This window comes from Haemorhous mexicanus, chromosome 3, assembly GCF_027477595.1.
Source record: "Haemorhous mexicanus isolate bHaeMex1 chromosome 3, bHaeMex1.pri, whole genome shotgun sequence".
Taxonomy (NCBI): Eukaryota; Metazoa; Chordata; class Aves; order Passeriformes; family Fringillidae; genus Haemorhous; species Haemorhous mexicanus.
In genome coordinates this window covers 89,116,936-89,135,327 of record NC_082343.1, presented here as the reverse complement: position 1 = coordinate 89,135,327, position 18,392 = coordinate 89,116,936, and the positions used below count along the sequence as shown (strand labels likewise).

At 36.2% G+C, this 18,392-nt stretch overlaps 1 protein-coding gene across 4 annotated transcripts in view; it reads left to right on the top strand.

Moving 5' to 3' along the window:
• The window catches only part of FAM135A (family with sequence similarity 135 member A), a 79,596-nt gene that overhangs the window by 53,749 nt on the left and 7,455 nt on the right, over window positions 1–18,392 (top strand). For 3 of the 4 annotated variants that reach the window (XM_059842650.1, XM_059842648.1, XM_059842651.1), the window contains 7 exons: window positions 27–182; window positions 5,776–5,849; window positions 6,137–6,291; window positions 6,536–8,849; window positions 10,847–11,007; window positions 12,654–12,745; window positions 14,812–14,909. In XM_059842650.1, coding sequence (XP_059698633.1) covers window positions 27–182; window positions 5,776–5,849; window positions 6,137–6,291; window positions 6,536–8,849; window positions 10,847–11,007; window positions 12,654–12,745; window positions 14,812–14,909 — 3,050 coding nt within the window. The remainder of the gene's footprint in view (window positions 1–26; window positions 183–5,775; window positions 5,850–6,136; window positions 6,292–6,535; window positions 8,850–10,846; window positions 11,008–12,653; window positions 12,746–14,811; window positions 14,910–18,392) is intronic. The other variant, XR_009485933.1, reaches the window with a different exon arrangement.

Genomic DNA, 18,392 nt, shown 5'->3' with positions numbered 1-18,392 from the left:
ACATAAATATTTTTTCCTGACTTCAGAAAATGGAAAATCCTGATGAACTGGCAGAACTTATAAATATGAATCTTGCTCAGCTTTGCTCACTTCTGATGGCTCTCTGGGGGCAGTTTCTGGAAGTCATTACCTTACAAGAGGAGGTCACAGCTTTGCTAGCACAAGAGCATCACACATTAAGAGTAAGTATTGACCCAGGGACCTTCATATGCTTACTGGGACACATTGTTATGGCAATGTTTATCAACGAGCCTCCAGATTACCATTTTTCTATTTACATTTTGGAAAACTGGTTAGAATTGTAAAGGGAGCTGTTGCATTTCATTTGTTACCTTGTATATAGTGTATAATGTTGCTGGAATACAATGCATAAAGCATATTGTTTATGTTTATGAACCAAGTAGTTCATTGTTCTTTTGAATAAGTAATGCAGTTCAGAAGACAAATTGCAGGCTGTGGAATAACATATATTTGTGCAGACTGATGTACTTTTCTGTGGGAGCCATGTCCAGTGCCCACCCTACATTTTACTTCTCTGCATTTAGGCTGCCTGCTTACATCATAAACAAAGTGTATTTCTTTCTGAATTAAGAATTTATGATGTTAATAAGTTTTGACAAGTCTTTTTCATGGGAATTTGTAAAAGAAGTGTATGTAAAATGATCTGGCACGTGAGAGTGTGTGTGTGTGTGTGTCTGTACTAACACATCTGTAGTTAAAGCATTACTCTTACTTGATAAATCACATTGTTTAGTGAGGAAATCGTGGTTGTGGAAATAGTCTGTTATGGAGAATAAATGGAATCTTTCAGAAAGAATGCAAAGGGTTATTTGTTTGATGTGCTAGCCATAAGCCATAAGAAAGGTGTCATTTTATTGTCTCTGTATGAATTTTACTTACCTTTCTGTGGGTTTTGTATAAATACTGGAATCCCTCAAGTTAACTGGTAGAAAGTAGGAAACAAGAATACTGTTTCATTTAGCCTGCATTTTCATTCAGCTGCTGGTATGTTAGTGTTTGTACAAATTTATATTTAATAAAACCAAAGGAAGTAATATATAAATTTTTACTGCTCCAGAAAAGACACCACTAATGTATTTATCTTCTTAAATGTGGTTCTTTTAAAATCTGTGATGTAAGTTATCCTCCTTAGGTCATAAATGCCTTAATTATTGAGTTTTCCTGAAATTGTTTTAGGAAGTATAAATCAAAGTATTTCATTCTACTATGGGAATTGAGATATTGCACATATTAAAAGTATTCCTGTGATGCTTTCCAATTTGAAAAAAATTCAAATAGGAGTTCCCTTCCTCCCTATGAAAAAAAAAAAGGTATAATTTTATTGCACATCTGCATGCCCTGCATAATTTTGAGTTGCTGTTATGCTCACTCCTGTTGTTATCTGTCACTGTACTTTGTGGATACCCTATAATCAGTCAAAGACTGGAGAGGAGATGCAAGGTGTGGGCAATCCTAAAATTACATTTTTATTTAGTGCCTGATAGCAGAAAGCAAGCAGGCTGACTCTGTAAGAATTGCATAATACAGCATTGAGAGGGGATTTTTACCTGAGCCAACTTAGAACCAGCAATGTGATATTATTTCATTTTTAAATGGACACTTGTTTTCTGCACTCCAAGGTAATATGAGTTTGTGTGAATACTTTGCAAATATATGTAATTAAAATATATGTAAGAAACCATTGCTCCACTGGGCTTCCCATTTGGCAGTAGAGCAGGAACTCATAATCCATAAATTCAGTAAACCTTTAAATGAAAAAAAGATGCTAAATTTCAGCCTTCTCTAAGAGTGTGTTCAGTTGTTGGTTTTGGACCTTGTTTTGCAGTGCTTAGTGTAATAAATTGTAACATTTATTAATAATATCTTGAGAATTTATATTCAGAGGGATTGTATAAACATACCTCGGGAAATCTACATGGATGAGCGTGTTCCACCGGAGCCATTATCTGCACATACCAACTGATGCAGGTTTTCTGGTTATTGGATTTAATTGATATTTAAAAGATGATCTACTAATTCTTCTATTTGGAGACTATATGTTGACATTTAGAGTCATGGAATTTTTAAGGTTGGAAAAAAAGACCTTTGAGGTCAAGTCAAACTATCAACCCAGCACCACCACATTCAGCACTAAACGAGATCCCCATGTGCCATATCCAAATGTATTTTGAACACTCCCACAGATGGTGATTCCAACACTTCCCTGGACAGTCTGGTCCAATACTTTACAACTCCCTCTGTGAAAAAAAATATGCTCATATCCAACCTAGACCTCCCCTGGCACAACTTAAGGCCATTTCCTCTTATCTTTTCACCTGGGACATGGAAGAAGAGACCAATTCCCACCTGGCTACAACCTCCTTTCAGGCAGTTGTAGAGAGTAATGAAGTCTCCCCTGAGCCTCCTTTTCTCCAGGCTAAAGATGACCCACTAATTCTCCTCTTAAGAGACTTGACCTGTCCTTTCTGGAATAAGAAACCTTTTTATTTTGGAAATGGATACTTTGATGTGTTTGCTACTGAATGCTAAATCTCATTTTATCTTTTCTTCTTGCAATATTTCCAGACTATACCTTCCACAGGAAATTTCTCCCTGGGACTATTTATTAATGAACCCTTTTAGGGAGTGATTACCTGAGTGGTTAAGATACTTGTGTTGAAATACCCCCTAGAAAGGCCTGCCACCTGTATTTGGTCAAATGACTTTCACCCTCTATGCTTATAAACCAGGTATAAATTGGTTTATAAACTCTTTCTGCTGAAGAGTTGTTCAAGTATTGAAATTATTATTTTAATAATTTTACTTATGTTTAGTGTTTCACTATTTAACTATTTTCAAATACTTGGAAAAGCACTACATTAAAAAGTGAGGAATATTTTAAAATTGAACATCTATCTACTACATGGATCATACTGATCAACCTGATAAGGTTTACAAATGTATTTTATTGAAAAAACTGCTCAGAAGATCTTATTTTATATTACAAAACATTTGAACACTAAACTAGTTAATCTCTTTATTCTGTAGTGACATCTTCTGGTAGGTCTGAATATATTCTTCCAAAATCATTTCTTTCAGTTTGATTAGTCCTAAAATAGGAGAGCTGTAAACGAAGATCTCTGACTGCTATTCATAAATATGCAGACACACAATATGTATTCCACAGCAGTTTTTATACACAGTTCTTCGGTTGCCATTGGGAGAACCATAAAAACCATGCCTCTGGGCAGTCTAGAGATTAGATGTAGCAGCTGCAATTTCCTCCTGCAAAGTCCTTGTGGAGTCAGCCCAAGTCAGTGGTTCCTGCATCATTAGCAGAGCTGGCAGTCACTCTGGTTCTACAGAGCCTGATTAACAGTGTCCTAGCAAGTGCCTCAGTCCTTCAGTAAGTTTAAGCACCTATTAAACATAATAAACTACTGTTGATTGGGGTTCTTTTCTCTCATTAATAAGGATTTATGTGCTTTAGGAGCATGCTTTCAACTAGTTTTATACTGTTGCTATTCTGCGTGGAGCTGTCTGGAACTGGTATTGAGATTTTCTTCAGAAGCACTGGAATTACTTAATTACAAATGGGATTTATTGCAAATGAAAAAATGCCTTTGTCTTCTGTGGGAGAGAGTGCAGTATTTTAAAGATCTACTCTCCATATAACTCCAGTTACTTTATGTGGTGAAGTACTCACATGTAAACTCAAAACTACCATGCTTGCTTCCTGGGAAACATCTGTGTGCCCTTTTATTGACATGTACCACAGACATCTACTAATTTGGCAATGTTCCTGTAACTATTACCTGGTTGATTAGGATCTTTAATTAATTTTTAAATTGCTTAATTTAAAATGATCATGTCCACTCTTCATGATCAATTGTTCTAAAATCTAGATTTTAAGCAGTAAAATTATCTGTTAAGTCTATTGTATAACAGTCCCCCCTTCCTGGGGGAAAGGGTGGGGATTATCTCTGAAAAAAAATCATGTATTTGCAAGGTAGATGTCTGTTTAGAAAAGCCAGCAGGGAAAATGCAGCAAATTACTTGGGAACATCAATTCTAATCCCACATGTGTATGTATAAATTCATAACAACAAATTCTGAAAGAAAGCAAATTGAGAACTGGCAAGAGTGGAAGTTGCATTTACAAGTAGCTGGAAAATGCTTTCTTTTTACTTCAAAGCATTTTCCATGACTATTCAGAGATGATGTTATGACTAAGATTAATTTCAGGTAATACAGTACAATAAATTCTGGGATGCTGGGACAGGACATAGAGTTTCTATTGCAAGTTAGAGATTGGGGGTAAAATGTTTGTAATTTGGGATTGGGTTTTTTCTTAAGCACCTTGGAAAAAATTTTTCCTCAGTTCTTCTGGTTTTAAGAAAACAAAAAAGTGTGTAAGCTACAGAGCCTAATCCAAGTGGTTCATTCTAAAAGTATAGTGGGCAGTGTATCAGGAGGGAAAATGAACTCCCATGCAAGTGCTTATCTCTGAACAAAATTAAAGTCCTGAAAGTTTGATATTTGACAGTTCATGGACAAGATTTTCAGAGATCCATGTTTGTGCTCAGGGTGGGGTCAGATGCTGGGTGACACTCTGAGTGAGAGAGCTGAAGGAACTGAACTAGGTCTTCATATTTCTTGCCAGTTTCACACTGAAAACTCCCACAGTCTGTTCAGGAAGTTCCATCTTTTAAGGGGAAGACCCAGAGTATATTGAAGAAACAGAAGTGTAGGAGGTCAGGAAGTGCTTGGTAAACAAATTACTGATTTGGTAGACTAGCATGTAATTCTCTAAATGGGATAGAAATTTTGTTTCAATTGATACAACCGAATTAATGTTAAGAAACAAGCTGTTGCCAACAACCATTGCACAGCACATTCTTTTTGGTGTGCTTTTTTTTAGATGCAGGTAATTTGGCAGTTGCAAAAATAAAATGCATATTGATTGAATTAATATTTGTGTAGAATATTGGAAATGTGAGAAATCTTGTACAAAACCTTTGGGGTTTCTAGATACTACATTTTCAGTACATTGATTATGTTTTCAATTGCAGCGAATTGCTGTATAATTCACATTTTCTATTTGAACGTGTATTTGATGGTAAAATATTGATGGTTTAACACATTTGATAGTTAAAAAATATACTCCTATGTGTTATGAAATATCACTTCAATATTGTATTGTTTATTGACCTCAAACATACAATTAAGTCTTTAATACAGTACTTATAATTAATGTACATTCTGTTACTGTCTTCATCATTTCCAGCTGAAATCTTTGCAAACAAAAGATTCTTTTGCACAGTAGTTTACTGTGAGCTAGAGGATACTTACGGAAAGTTTGAAACACTCCTCTATATTTTGAGACTGCAGAATATCTAATGGTTTTCTGCTTCTGAAGGTAATACTTGGGCTCATTCAGAAATGGGAATTGAACAGTCATTTCCTTTCTTCCAATTGAAAATTTCTATAGTATTTTTGTGTGTTATTGTTTGAGCCTGATTTGGGTGATTGATTTATTGGAAATAAAATTTTCAGCAGGCAATTGAGTCTAATATAATTCCTAGTTATCCAGAGCACAAAATTGTTTCAGCCACTTGTCTTTTCTGTGTCACCCATCCAGAATGACTGGCTAAAAAAAAAAGTAACTGTCTGTATTATACATACAAATGATACATTGATGCATAGGAATACTGGTGGATTTTTAAAAATTATTTGTAAGGTAAAATAAGCTCTACCTTCATTTGGATCTTGCAGGTGCGCAGATTTGCTGAAGCATTCTTTTGCTTTGAGCATCCTAGGCAAGCTGCTCTTGCCTTTCAAGAACTACAGTGAGTAGCCTTTGAAATTGCACATATAGCATGTAGTACTGTTACTGTATAGTTGATGTTGTGTAGAAGTAGCATTGCAGAAATACATAAGAAATTCACAAGAAACTTTTGTTCTCAATATAGATTTAAAGTACAGGTAGTTATCAAGGAAGTTATTAAATAATCATGTTATTAATAGTTAATTAGTAGAAAGGCTTCTACTAAAATGAATTAAACTGTTGGTAATTTCTGTTAATGTAAAAATAAATAGTTCTTTTTTTTCATGGAGGACTCCTTCCTTTTTTCAGTGCTCAAAGTCATCTGCAGGTGTGTGCAGCTATCAAAAACATTTCCTTCTGCAGTTCTCTTCCACCCCTCCCAATTGAATGCAGTGAACTAGATGGAGATATGAACTCCTTGCCTATTATCTTTGAAGATCGGTATTTAGATTCAGTTACTGAAGGTAAACACAGCTCACAGTACAATTTCCTTTTTGAAGAAATTAGCAAAATTATGTAAAACTCGAGTATGTTTTTATAAATTTCTTGCTGGCTTTAAAGAACTACATTTATTTGATAGAATATGGGGTTTTAACTTAAGTTTTGAGGATGTGTAAAATTTTGTAATTGCTAGTGTGTTATATCATCACTTATCTGCATAATCTTATTGTAAACATACTTTCTCTTTTCCTCTCTTTTCTGTGAAAGATTTGGATGTACCTTGGTTGGTAGCTCAGAGTGTTCCAAGGGCTGAGTCCAATAAACTGGATAAATTAGAAGCTGAAGAAGGTTTCGTTGCTGGTTTTAGTAGCCCAGACCTGAAAATGAGACCTGCTGGTACCTCCGTCTTTTGGCATTCAGAAGCTGAAAAGATGCTAACAAAAACCTTCAAAGGGAAAAATGAAGATACAAATAAATCCAAAGCTAAGGTTGCTAAGCTCATAAAAACAATGAAAGCTGAAAACACCAAAAAAGTCGTAAAACAGAACTCAAAGGACTCTGTGGTGTTAGTAGGATACAAATGTTTGATAAGTGCAGCACTGGAAAATGCCTGTAGAAGGTTAGATGGTGAGCCTTCGTACAGTGCTAACGAAGGGCTGGACCCTGGAGTAAGTGGAATTCCTTGTGATACAAAGGCCTGCATCAGGCAAATAACTCGAAGAGACCTTCCATTGATGCCATATGACGAAATGGCCGTCAAGATTGAAGGTGACCAACCAGGTCCAAGTAGTCCTGTGCACTGTGAAAATGAGGCTATTTTTGATAGACTGACTATCTCCCAGACAGGTTCTGGAACTGTTCAAGCAAATAATGCTTTACAACACAGGGGTACACTTGAAGATTGTCATGGAGGTCAACCAGCTTCCTCCTGTCCTTCAGGAGTCAGGACAACTGAGGTCAAAGCAAGTAATAAGAATCTTTATGAAGAGGAGAAAGGAGTGGCTCAAACTGGATCGTGGCCTAAGTTTTTACAAGATGAGGAGCACAAAGAGAATTTGTTGACACCCAGTATTCAGTCTTCAGGATCTGAAAATAAATTGAATTTGGGAGAACAGGACCTCATGCTTGAAAAGGAAGAGGTCCATGAGAGAAACTGTCAGCATACCAGTGACATGTTGACAAAAATGAAAAGCAATCCATCTACTCTTTCAACAAAAGAAAGTCAAATCTCTGCAAGTGGAGACATGACTAAATTACCAGATGTTAGTGTGACGTATGCCTCTTCTAGATTTTCAGATTCAGGTGTAGAAAGTGAACCAAGTTCTTTTGCAACTCACCCCAATCCTGATCATGTTTTTGAAAATGTTCCTGGACAAAGTGCATACAATGGTGAGAAAGCATTTCCTCAGCCTTTACTAAAACCAGACTGTGCAATAAAAAACACAATTGAAAGCCATTGCACTGAGAGTACAAGTGCTGTAAGTGAAATACAGTCATCCCTGACTTCCATAAATTCACTTCCTTCAGATGATGATGAGCTGTCACCTGATGAGAATTCAAAGATATCTGTTGTACCTGAATGCCAGCTAAGTGACAGCAAAACAGTATTGGATCTAGGAGCAATTGACCTGCCAAAATGTGATGACAGTAAAACATCAAACACTGATTTGCAGCAACAGCTTGTTGTGTGTTCAGGGCACTTGGATAACAAAACTGTGTCTAAAAATTCCTTACTCTCAGGAAAAAAAGAACTGTTACACTTGGTTGTTTCACATGAAGGCACGCATACTGATGTGGAAAGTTACAGCCCACAAACAGGCCCTGACACAACCTGTAAGGACCCTCAGGACCTTGAAAGGCCTCCTAGAGCTACAGAAGAAACAGTTAAGTTGTGTTTGGAAACAACTTGCATGGGTGAGCCATCTGCTGTTTCAGGTTCTTCATCTGAAAATGCAGCGGTTAAAAAAACAAACAAAGAAAAACATAATGAGCCTTTAGAACTAAAGGACACAACTGAAGAACTGTCAGGAGCTAAAAGTGAAACTGGTACAGATAATCCTTCTCCAACTGGTAGTGCTGACATGGTAAAGCAAGGGCTTGTAGAAAACTATTTTGGCTCTCAAAGCAGCACAGATATTTCAGATATTTGGCCTATGAACAAGAGCAATCCTGTTAGCCCTCAAAAGGAAGCATATGAAAAACAAGTTATTTGTTCTTCCCAACAAGATGAGGAAGAAGAAGAGGATCAAGAAATGATTGAAAATGGGTATTATGAAGAAACCGATTATAGTATATTAGATGGAGCATGCAGTGCTGACCAGGATCATGGCTTAGCAGGAGAGAGAGTCCTGAGATCTGAAATGATTGACAGTGGACACCTGCAAGACATAATGACTGTGCCTCCTGTCTGTACTCCTGGCTGTTTGTCTTTCCCTACTTCTCTGAGAGACTCTCCCTGCAATGTTACCTCTTCTTCAAAGAATAAATCCGATGCAATTACACAACAGCCAGGCAGCACATCCTACAGCTCAGCTTCAGCTGTTTCCTGGTATGAAAGCTCCCCAAAACCTCAAATGTTAGCGTAAGTGATTGTTTTAAAACAAGCTTTTTACTTTTAGAAATTATGTTAATATAATAGGGAAGGGGAAAAGAAGTATGGTAGGCTTCTGGGCAGAATGGCTCAGAACTGTGGCTTGTGGATTCAGCATGCCCAAGTAACAGCATGTTCTAGATGTTCAGATAAAAAGTGTTTTAGCACTACACTTCTATGTGTTATCTTGTAATTTCATGTGGTTTGAAAAACAAGCAAAACAGGATTTTTCTTTGTTTAAAAAATAATAATCCAGCTGAAGAATGGTGTTGTAAAGGCTACTGAGCTTAAAAATGGTGTTTTATGAAATAAAAATTGTTAATATAGCTAGCTTGACAAAATATGCTTTGACTTTAAAAATATAAATCCAAAAAACATTGTGTAACTGGTTGTCCATCAGATTAGTTAAGTGAAGCAAAGCAAATGTGTAATGCAAGCTATGGTAATGGTCTTATTTTTAAAGCTTGACTTCAAATATCAAAAATGTAACACCTCAGAGACCATAGTGCTCTAAATTACACTGCAGTTTGGAGACAAGGAAAGCCAAATTTAGAGGAATATTAGGGATCCCAGATTGTACCTCTTCTTGCTGTAAACATAGGAGTTTCCCTGATAAACTTCTGCTGCTTAATAAACATGTGAAGCAGCAGTTTGTGTTGTGTTGGAAGTAAATGTTGCTATGACAGAAAAGAAAATTTACAAGAGAGGTAGAAACAAATGCTGAGCAGATAGTTTGTGAAAAGCAGCTTGAGAACAGAAAGAAGGAGTAAGCACTCAGGTGGAGGAAAACAGGTTACAAGTGGCCAGAAAAGTAGCTTCTGAAATACTGTATGGTGGTACTGGTGTGCAGTGGGAAAGATGAAGAGCGGGGACTACTCAGGCTGTTCTGTAACAATAAAAGAGAGCTTGGAATAAAATCAAGGACTTGGCTGTGGGAAGAGCAGAGTCTCCTGGAATAGGAGATAACTGTGAGTCCAGAGGGTATGATCTGCTCCATAAAGAACCACCCTTGGTGTGTTCAGGAAACATGCCTTAAGTACAAACTCAAGTAGCTTCTGTTGCAGAGTGATAAGAGCAGCTGTCAGCAGTGGTTTCTGTTCAGGCTGACTTCATTGAGGCCTGCTCCTGCCAGTTAGTGAGGAAGGAGCTAAAGATAAAGCAGGGAAAAAAGAGAACAAAAGGTAGAATGGGAGGAAGACTGTGAACAGGCAAAAGAGGATGGGGTACAGCATGATGCTGTGAGGGATCATGCAGAACAGATGGATTAAGGAAGCATAAGAAAGCATAAAGCTTTATGTGCTGCAGGGAAACTGATATGCAATTAGGAAGGCCATGCACAAAAACTAAGCAAAGTGGAAGAAAGGGAGGAAGGAACACAGGGAGCTCCTAGCATGTGAGGATCTCAGCTATTAAAAACCTTATAGTGTATGCCTTCACAGAATAGGTAAAAGATCAGAAGTCTGGATCTGGCTGTTTCGGAAGCAAGTGTCAGTTTTTCAGCCCACCACAAGAACCTTCTGGTGAGACATTACAGCACCGACTCCAGCTCTCTTCTGACCTAAGAAATAGGCTTGGCAAGAATTATCAAAAGTCAGTGAAAATCTTAACCTTGACTTCCAATTGGTCATAATTTCTATAATTTTTTTTTATTGAGTGGAAACAAAGCTGTTGCTTGCTTAAGACCTCAATGAACCCATCATCTTTAGTGGTTTCAGAAATACTTGAGAGTTTGCAAAGATGAGAAGAGAGCAGAAGTTGAGATATGGTTTTTGTTATAGAGGAAAAGGGGCTATAGGAATCTGCAGTAAAAATGTTCTGAGAAAATGGCTTATTTTGTGAAAATAGTAATTTGATAAATATATTTTCCTTCATATTAATTACATAGAATACAAAACAAAATGACTGTAGAAAACTGTATCCTGAGAGACCCCACATTTATCTAGCAATAGTAAATGTATAATAAGGTTTTTGGTTTTTTTTTGTTCCAGTTTCCTACAGGCTAAAGAAGAATTGAGGCAACTTAAACTTCCTGGATTTATGTATAGTGATGTTTTCAAACTGGCTTCTTCAATACCTTATTTCAGTATGGAAGATGATGAGTGTTCAGAAGAAGGAGTACATCTGATAGTTTGTGTCCATGGCCTCGATGGTATGCTGGGAAATGTGATATTGTACAAGAAAGCAGTTCAGATTACCAGTGAGATTTCGCTTTGGTCATTCAAATTCTGAACTGAACACTTGAAATAGGTTCAGTGGAGGGAAATGGAAATCTGACATTGTACTGCTACGCATTTGACAATGTGTTCCATAAAATCTTTTAAATTAAGAATTCTCTGTCTTTAATAAAACTTCCCTGCAGATAAATCTGTTTAATGCCATAGCTCACATCAGGTGCATCTTTCTGTTTTTTATGTTGTAAAGGAATTTGTCCATGTTGTGGTAATAGAATGGAGTTACTGACAAAACTTTTCTTTATAATTGCTGTGTTGTCAAGGAAAATGAAATATCTGTATCTTGTTAGGAAAAAGAAATTGTACATGTAAAATGCAGTCAAGTGTTTATAAAGTTTTAAAAGGTTAAGTCACTGACTCACAGTGTGGTCGAGGGTGAAGGGGATCACTGAAAATTGTCTTGTTCAACTTCCTTGCTCAGAGTAGAGTTTACAGATTGGCCAGGATGCAACCCAGCTGGGTTTTTGAATATTTCCAAGGACAAAGATTCTACTGTGGTAGAAGTGAGGAAAACCTCATTTTAATTGAAAGGGTTATAAAGTTTAAGTAGCTTGAATATATTAATCTTCTTTTAGTTCAAAGCATATATGTAAATTAAGAAACAATATCCCCTCTAGCTTTTGTGTGTTTTTGAGACACTTCTTAAATTAACAATGTAAGGAAACACAAGAGGGCAGTAGAATAGAGTACTGGACTGCACCAACTACACAGGCACCTTCTTCATTTTTTGAATTCTTAAGTTAAAAAAAATAAATTACAGCATAGTTTTTCTTTCCTCATTTGGGCAGTAAGCAACCTTTGTTAAGTACTTTTAAAAACAGACTCAGAAGACTCAGAGGTATTCCCTCTTACTAGTGAAGATATTCTCATGCTATTGCATGTAGATGTGGCATAAAAGTTAACTTGACCAAGAAGCCTGTTGTTAAAAAACCATGATTTTGAAGCCTTAGGAAAGTCCACATAGTTAGAATTTTCTTATGAAAGGCAAGCTTATACAAGCTATTTCCTATAAATGACAAATGTAAATAAAAATCCTGAAGGAAAAAAGGCTCCCTTTCTTCAAAAGCATCCATGACTACTGATGTGGAAAAATCTTCAGGATGCTAGTTAAACTAGCATTTGTTGTTTTGGGTACCACAGTATCTAAAAGTATCTTTATCTGCTGATAGTTCACTCTGCCTTTTCATTTTATAATACTCCTTCACTGAATTCTTTAAGCTCACTTTGAGTTCTTTAATTTGCTGTATCAAAATTAATAAGTTTCCAAGAATGTAATGTTCACCGTGCTATATATCACTTGCTAAGACAGAATCAAGCAAGACTTCCTACATCCTTGCTTTTTTAAAAGTGTTTGCATCAAATGTCATTTTCATAAACCATTTTGTCACTTAATTTGACATTGTAGTTTATCTTTCAAAGTCTTGCTGAATTTTAATTAGGGCTCAGACTATAATTAGCTATGTTTAAGTATAAAGCTCTGCCAGATATTCATTTCAGTATTCTGAGTGCTTTTATTTCAAGTTAACTTTGCAGAATCTAACTCTTGATTGTTTTTCTTTTGAAGGTAACAGCGCAGATCTAAGATTAGTGAAGACTTACATTGAGCTAGGGCTGCCTGGAGGAAGAATTGAATTTCTTATGTCTGAAAGAAATCAGGTATTTGCCAACTAAAAAAGAATTTTTTGTAAAACTATGAACAGTGTAAACCTTCAGAGACGTTTCTTTAATTGCACTGTTGTGTTGACCACATTTTGTGTATTTTTATTGTATTCTCACGGAATCCATGGTTTGATCTGTGGCTTGTGTCAAAGTAATTACAAAATCTTGTATGGTATTGAAGGTAAATACTTTAAGGGGTAACATTTGTTACTACCAATTTATTGAGTGTACTGTGTCTCCTAAGTTCTCAGCATAAGCAGTTTAGATTGTGGATAAAATGTGCTCAATACTAGTGGTAAAAATGGTAATAGTGAAAACTGGTGTGGCAAGAAGGGAGATGTGTTATTTCAGAGGATCTGAGAAATGCAAAATTCCTGTCGCTTTTTCTTTTGTCAGCATTCTGCAAGATCTACATCATAACACTGAACAAATATCAAATTATCAAAAATCAAGTGTTGAACTTTTGTGAATTTTATTATTTTCTTATGAATTAAACTTGCCAAAGCACAAAAGACCATTTTTTACTTTTTGTCCGCGTGTATTGCATATTGTATTAGATATACTTCAGAGATGAACTAGAACAAAGTCTTGTCAGTGGCTCAAACAAAAGCTTCATTTAGTGCACTAGCATTTTTCTGGCAGTAGCTGCTGGGATGCTTTGTGAAACAGGCTGGACAGGCACCAAGCCAGGCTTTCTCTTCTCTAGCCCTATAGTATGTGTCAGTCAGCAGCTGTGAGACTTTCTGATTTGTGGATTCCACTGAGACCACTGAGCCTAATAGCAGCTGACAGACTTTTCTCCTTAATGTTGGCTGATTCTTTTTGAATCTTTTTACTTCTGTATCCGTAGCATACAGTTGAGATTAATTCTATGGTTTGTATACATTAGTAATTCAGCTGCAAACAAGGAAGTGGAAGTAATTTACCTTACAGTTTGTTTTGGAAAAAAATACTTGATAATCATTCCTCATTCACTGCTTCAGTTTTTATAAATTAATTTTTTTATCACAAATTTTATAAACAAGTACAATATCCCCCTCAGGAGGCAACTGGAGAGACTTAGTCCATTTATTATTTCTTATAGTTAGATGTAAAAAGTTTCTGTTCATCCATGGTACCCTTCCTGGCCCACTTGAAACTTCTTGTCATTTAAAACTGAATGATCAGAACTAGACAGGGCATTTAAGATGCTTTTGCACTATGGACTGACAAAATGCTATATTGCTATTTTCTTTCCTTGCTTTCCTAACATTGCTGATTATGTGCAACACAGACATGTAGATGATTGTTTGCATATACAGTTAGGGCTGGTTTTCTCTATGTAACATTTATTTGCATTTCTTGCCATTTTATCACCCAGGCATGCAGTAGTCTAAGATTCTTGTGAAATTCTGGTTGGTTCTAGATTTGACTCTGGATATTTTGTTTTGTCTACAAACTGATTTTTCATCTCCTTCTTTCCTTTCCCAGATCATTTACCAATATATTGAACACTACAGATTTGAGCACAGATCCTTTGGAACTTGTGTTGAAAAGTTCTAGGCAGGCTTTGCTTATCTCTTTTAATTTCTTACTTCTGATCATTGGAGAGAATCAGCTATGAACTGAGGATAAGGCCTTAAGGATTTTGTTTGTTTGTTTCATTTTGAATAACTGGTATTACTGTAGACTGCTGTTGCAGTAATTAACTCATCTCTATTTCATGGGCAGTGTGATATTATTATGAATATGCAGTTTTGTCTTCTGTTTCACTACAGATAATCTTAAGTGTAGAGAGCAGTTAAGAAGTAAGGCTGGGTGTGTAATGTTAAGATTTGTTTTGGTGTTTTAAAACAAAGTAGTCTTACAGTAAAATGTTTATTACTTTATTCTGTGTTACAAGAAAATAACATGAAAAATTTACCATAACTAGCTGTAGTATTTGTATTCAGAGTTAATATCAATGCTTTTATTTCTGTGCTGTTGATCAAAACACTGGGGAGTAAGGATTCAGACTGAATGCAGAATGTATATTGCTGCATTAGAAAATACAGTTATTATTTTTTATTTCTTTTATTTTACAGAATGATACCTTTGCTGATTTTGATTCCATGACAGATCGCCTTTTAGATGAAATTATACAGTATATACAAATTTATAATCTACCCCTTTCCAAAATCAGGTAATATCTGTTCTATACTATTTACAGAAATAAACTTTAAACTAGAGCCCTGGGTTGTTTTAAACTGTGATGCTCAGGAGCAGGCCAAAAGAGAGATGAGAAAAAGCAATTTGGGATGGGGGAGGAATAGGGGAAAGGAGGACAATGGAGAGAGAGGGAATTGCCAGATGAAAGAAGACTGATCAATGTTGTAAGCTCATCTATTTGTGGTTTTAGGGCGGAGGTTAAGCATTACATTTAAGGAATAGCTGTCTTGTGCTTCTACAAATTCTGCATAATAGAGTTCTGCAGAAAAACAGATAGTATTTTGAGAAAATCAAAGGAACCTGTAATAGCACTGTGCCAAGATGAAGTTAGCTTCCTTCTGATTTTATAGTCCCTTCACTAAGTATCTCATGGCAGACTGTCTTGTCACTCCTACAGGACATTTTCATCTTACCTGTGACATTGAAGGGCAGCTGCATAAAAATGCGTCATTATTTTTTATGTGTTTTGATTGTTTCATCTGCTAAAGAGCATGTTTTACATCTTCTTAAAGAGCTTACCACAATCTATGCATTTCTGTTTTCTTTTATATTTACTTCCAGGGAGTACCTGTTGCATTTATTTTCTCAAGGTAGGGTGCACCATATGGGCAGATTACCTTACTAACTCAGCAGTGTTGCTGGAGTTAGTTCATCAATAGATGAAAGAAGCTAATTCAAGCCTGACTTTATCAATTTGTTTAGGCACCTTCAAATTATACATCCAGAAGGTTTTTTGACTTGCTAGTCACATGTGTTTCTGACAAGTTTGTGCATTCACATGTGTTTTGTAGGCCTTGTTCAGCTGGAGGAAGCATCTAAAACATTTAAACATAATCTCACTTTTTAAACAAATGTTTCTGTTTTGAGATAGGCAAGATTTGACATGCTTAATTTTGTCTAAACTGTTGATTTAAAAATTTAAAAGCACTGTGTGATCATATTTTTGTTTCATAGGCTATGTGGTGTAGCATACAAGTGGTAGCACCCTTGATATGGGAGAGAAGAGTTCTGTAACCCACCAGCATACACCAGGATCTTCTCTCCCATGCTGTTGTCTGAAGGCTCTAATGAGCAAACCCACCCACTTATCTTCTCATTGTTTATACCTGAGAACTGAACTCTTGTTTGCTTTTGGTTTGCTTTTCTCATAAGACTTTTGATTTGTAAATGTTTTTCACTTTTATTTGTTACTTGTCACATGAAAGAAAAAAACAAACCTATGAATTTTTATTTTAGTTTCCCTTTTAAGGCGTATACTTGTTTTGGGCCCTACTGAAACCAAAGTTTTCATTTCCCAACTTAAACTTTTCTTATGGGAAAGTTTACATGAGAGAGCTGTTAGAAAGACATGTGCCTCTATGCAAAGCCTTGAAGGGATGACCCAGAAAGCCTGGGAAAGTACTGCTGAGAAATCCTCTGCTCAAGAAGCCAATGCTTTTCTGCCTCATTTTGGTTATGCCACTGTAGAAAACAGCCCTTGTAGTAGTTACCATTCAGGTGTCCTGAATGATGCTGGTTTCTTTCCAAAAAATCTCCCCATCTTCTATAGAAAGTGTTCTCTCTTTGAGTGTTGCTCCATAACCAGTCAAAATAGACATCAGTCTCCAGATTTGTGATTTTGTATGACAAAAAAAGCCAACATCCTAAGATGGTCAGATTCTGTCTTGCTTAAGCAGTTGGACATCAGCATCCCAGGCTTCAGCATAAGGATAGTAATGTTCATGGTGGGAGTTCCAGCTTCCTTGGCCTTGGGTCTGGATAGATTAATTTCATATTCCTATATCTCCAGTTTGCTCTTTCATTTGTTTCCCATTTACTCTTTTTTCCCTCCCATTCTTTGTAATCCCTAATGCTGACTTCTCCTAAGTTACCCAATTGTATTCTGCAGTGACCATTAATAGAGCATTGGGGACCTCTGCCATATGATACCTGTACCTACAGTCGTACACACCACACTTCATTCTGGTGATACACTGTTCAGGCCACAAAGAATAACTACTTGTTATTAATAGAAACTGTAGTGAAACTAATACAACTTTAGACCTGACTTGGTAGTTCACTGGCAGATGATTGTTGTCACAGCTTAAACAAATCAAATCAGTTCAGGTCAAGATAAGTCCAGAGATATTCTGAGATTCTGCCCTGTATTTGGATAAATGCAGAGTCTCATGCTCTGAAGTAATGGCGAAATTCTACTGTGCTGTGTTCCTGTACTGAGAAAAGACACTCCCTGCACCACTGCAATAGTGTCAGCTTCAGTAAACATTTTTGGTACCTGCAGAGCTAATACCAGCTATTGGAGCAATTGACTAACACGTTCCTTCATCTCTCAGCAAAATTTCTGTGCTCACAACAAGCATGGAGCAAGCATGAGCTGGAAGCTTGATTCAAAACAAATGCAATTTGCTTTATAAAAGAACTGTTTAATAAAGAATCACAGGAGGCTTTAGGTTGAGGGGACATCTAGAGGTCATTTGGACCAGTCATACTAATGCCACCATCAAAGTTAATGCAACTTTGAAGCATGTCAAAGTGCTCAGTCATACCCATTCCAGTTTTAAGTTTCTATGAGGATGGAAGTCCTCGAGGTAACCAGGCAGCTGGGGAATAAAGCACCTGCTCTTATAGTGTAGTTTCAGAAACTGTTTTGCACATGTCAGCTCTTATGTAAATTTCTGATGACTTGTATTGGACTTTGACCTCGGGTAGATTAATCAGCTTGTCATCCTCTTCCCTAAGTAACATTGGCTCATTTAAAAAAAAAAAAAAAAAAACCAGAAGTTTTTAATGCTATGTATATATTAACACATCTGTTTGTTGTTTCAGCACCTCATTGATTCTGGATCTTAATTGATTTTTCTTCCTTCCATGAATTTTTATTTTTGGACAGGATTTTTGTTTATTGGCACAGAATAATGGGGTTTTCCTGTGTCTTATGTTCTAGTATGATCTGAATTGGTAGACTTGTATCATAAAGCATGCATAAAAACTGTAATTCTGTTAACTTCAGTGTGTTAATTATATATTCAGAAGATTGTAATATTGCCACCTAGTGTTCATTGCTTTTGAGAGCATCCCATGTGTAGGATGGATTACATTCCTGTCTTACATTCCTATTTGAAGGATTTTCCTTTTCCTCCCCTTTTTGATTTGAGCAATTTTTTAAACCTTTCTCTATTAAAAAACAAATTTAAGGTTTACTATGGGTTCATCTAAGCATCTGAATTGGATCACTGTATTACTGTAACCTTTATTATATTTCTAAGGCTTTTCAAATTTCAAATTTACAAGTCAATTTGAAACACTAAATAAGTGTTTAGTCTTTGAGGTACATTCTTATAGCTGACTGCGAGCTTCCAGTTTTCCTCAAAATGGATCTTTCATATTTCTGAAGTTTTGGTTAGGTATGCCTGTACTCTTAGGGATGATAGAATTGATAGATGGATTGCTGCTTTTT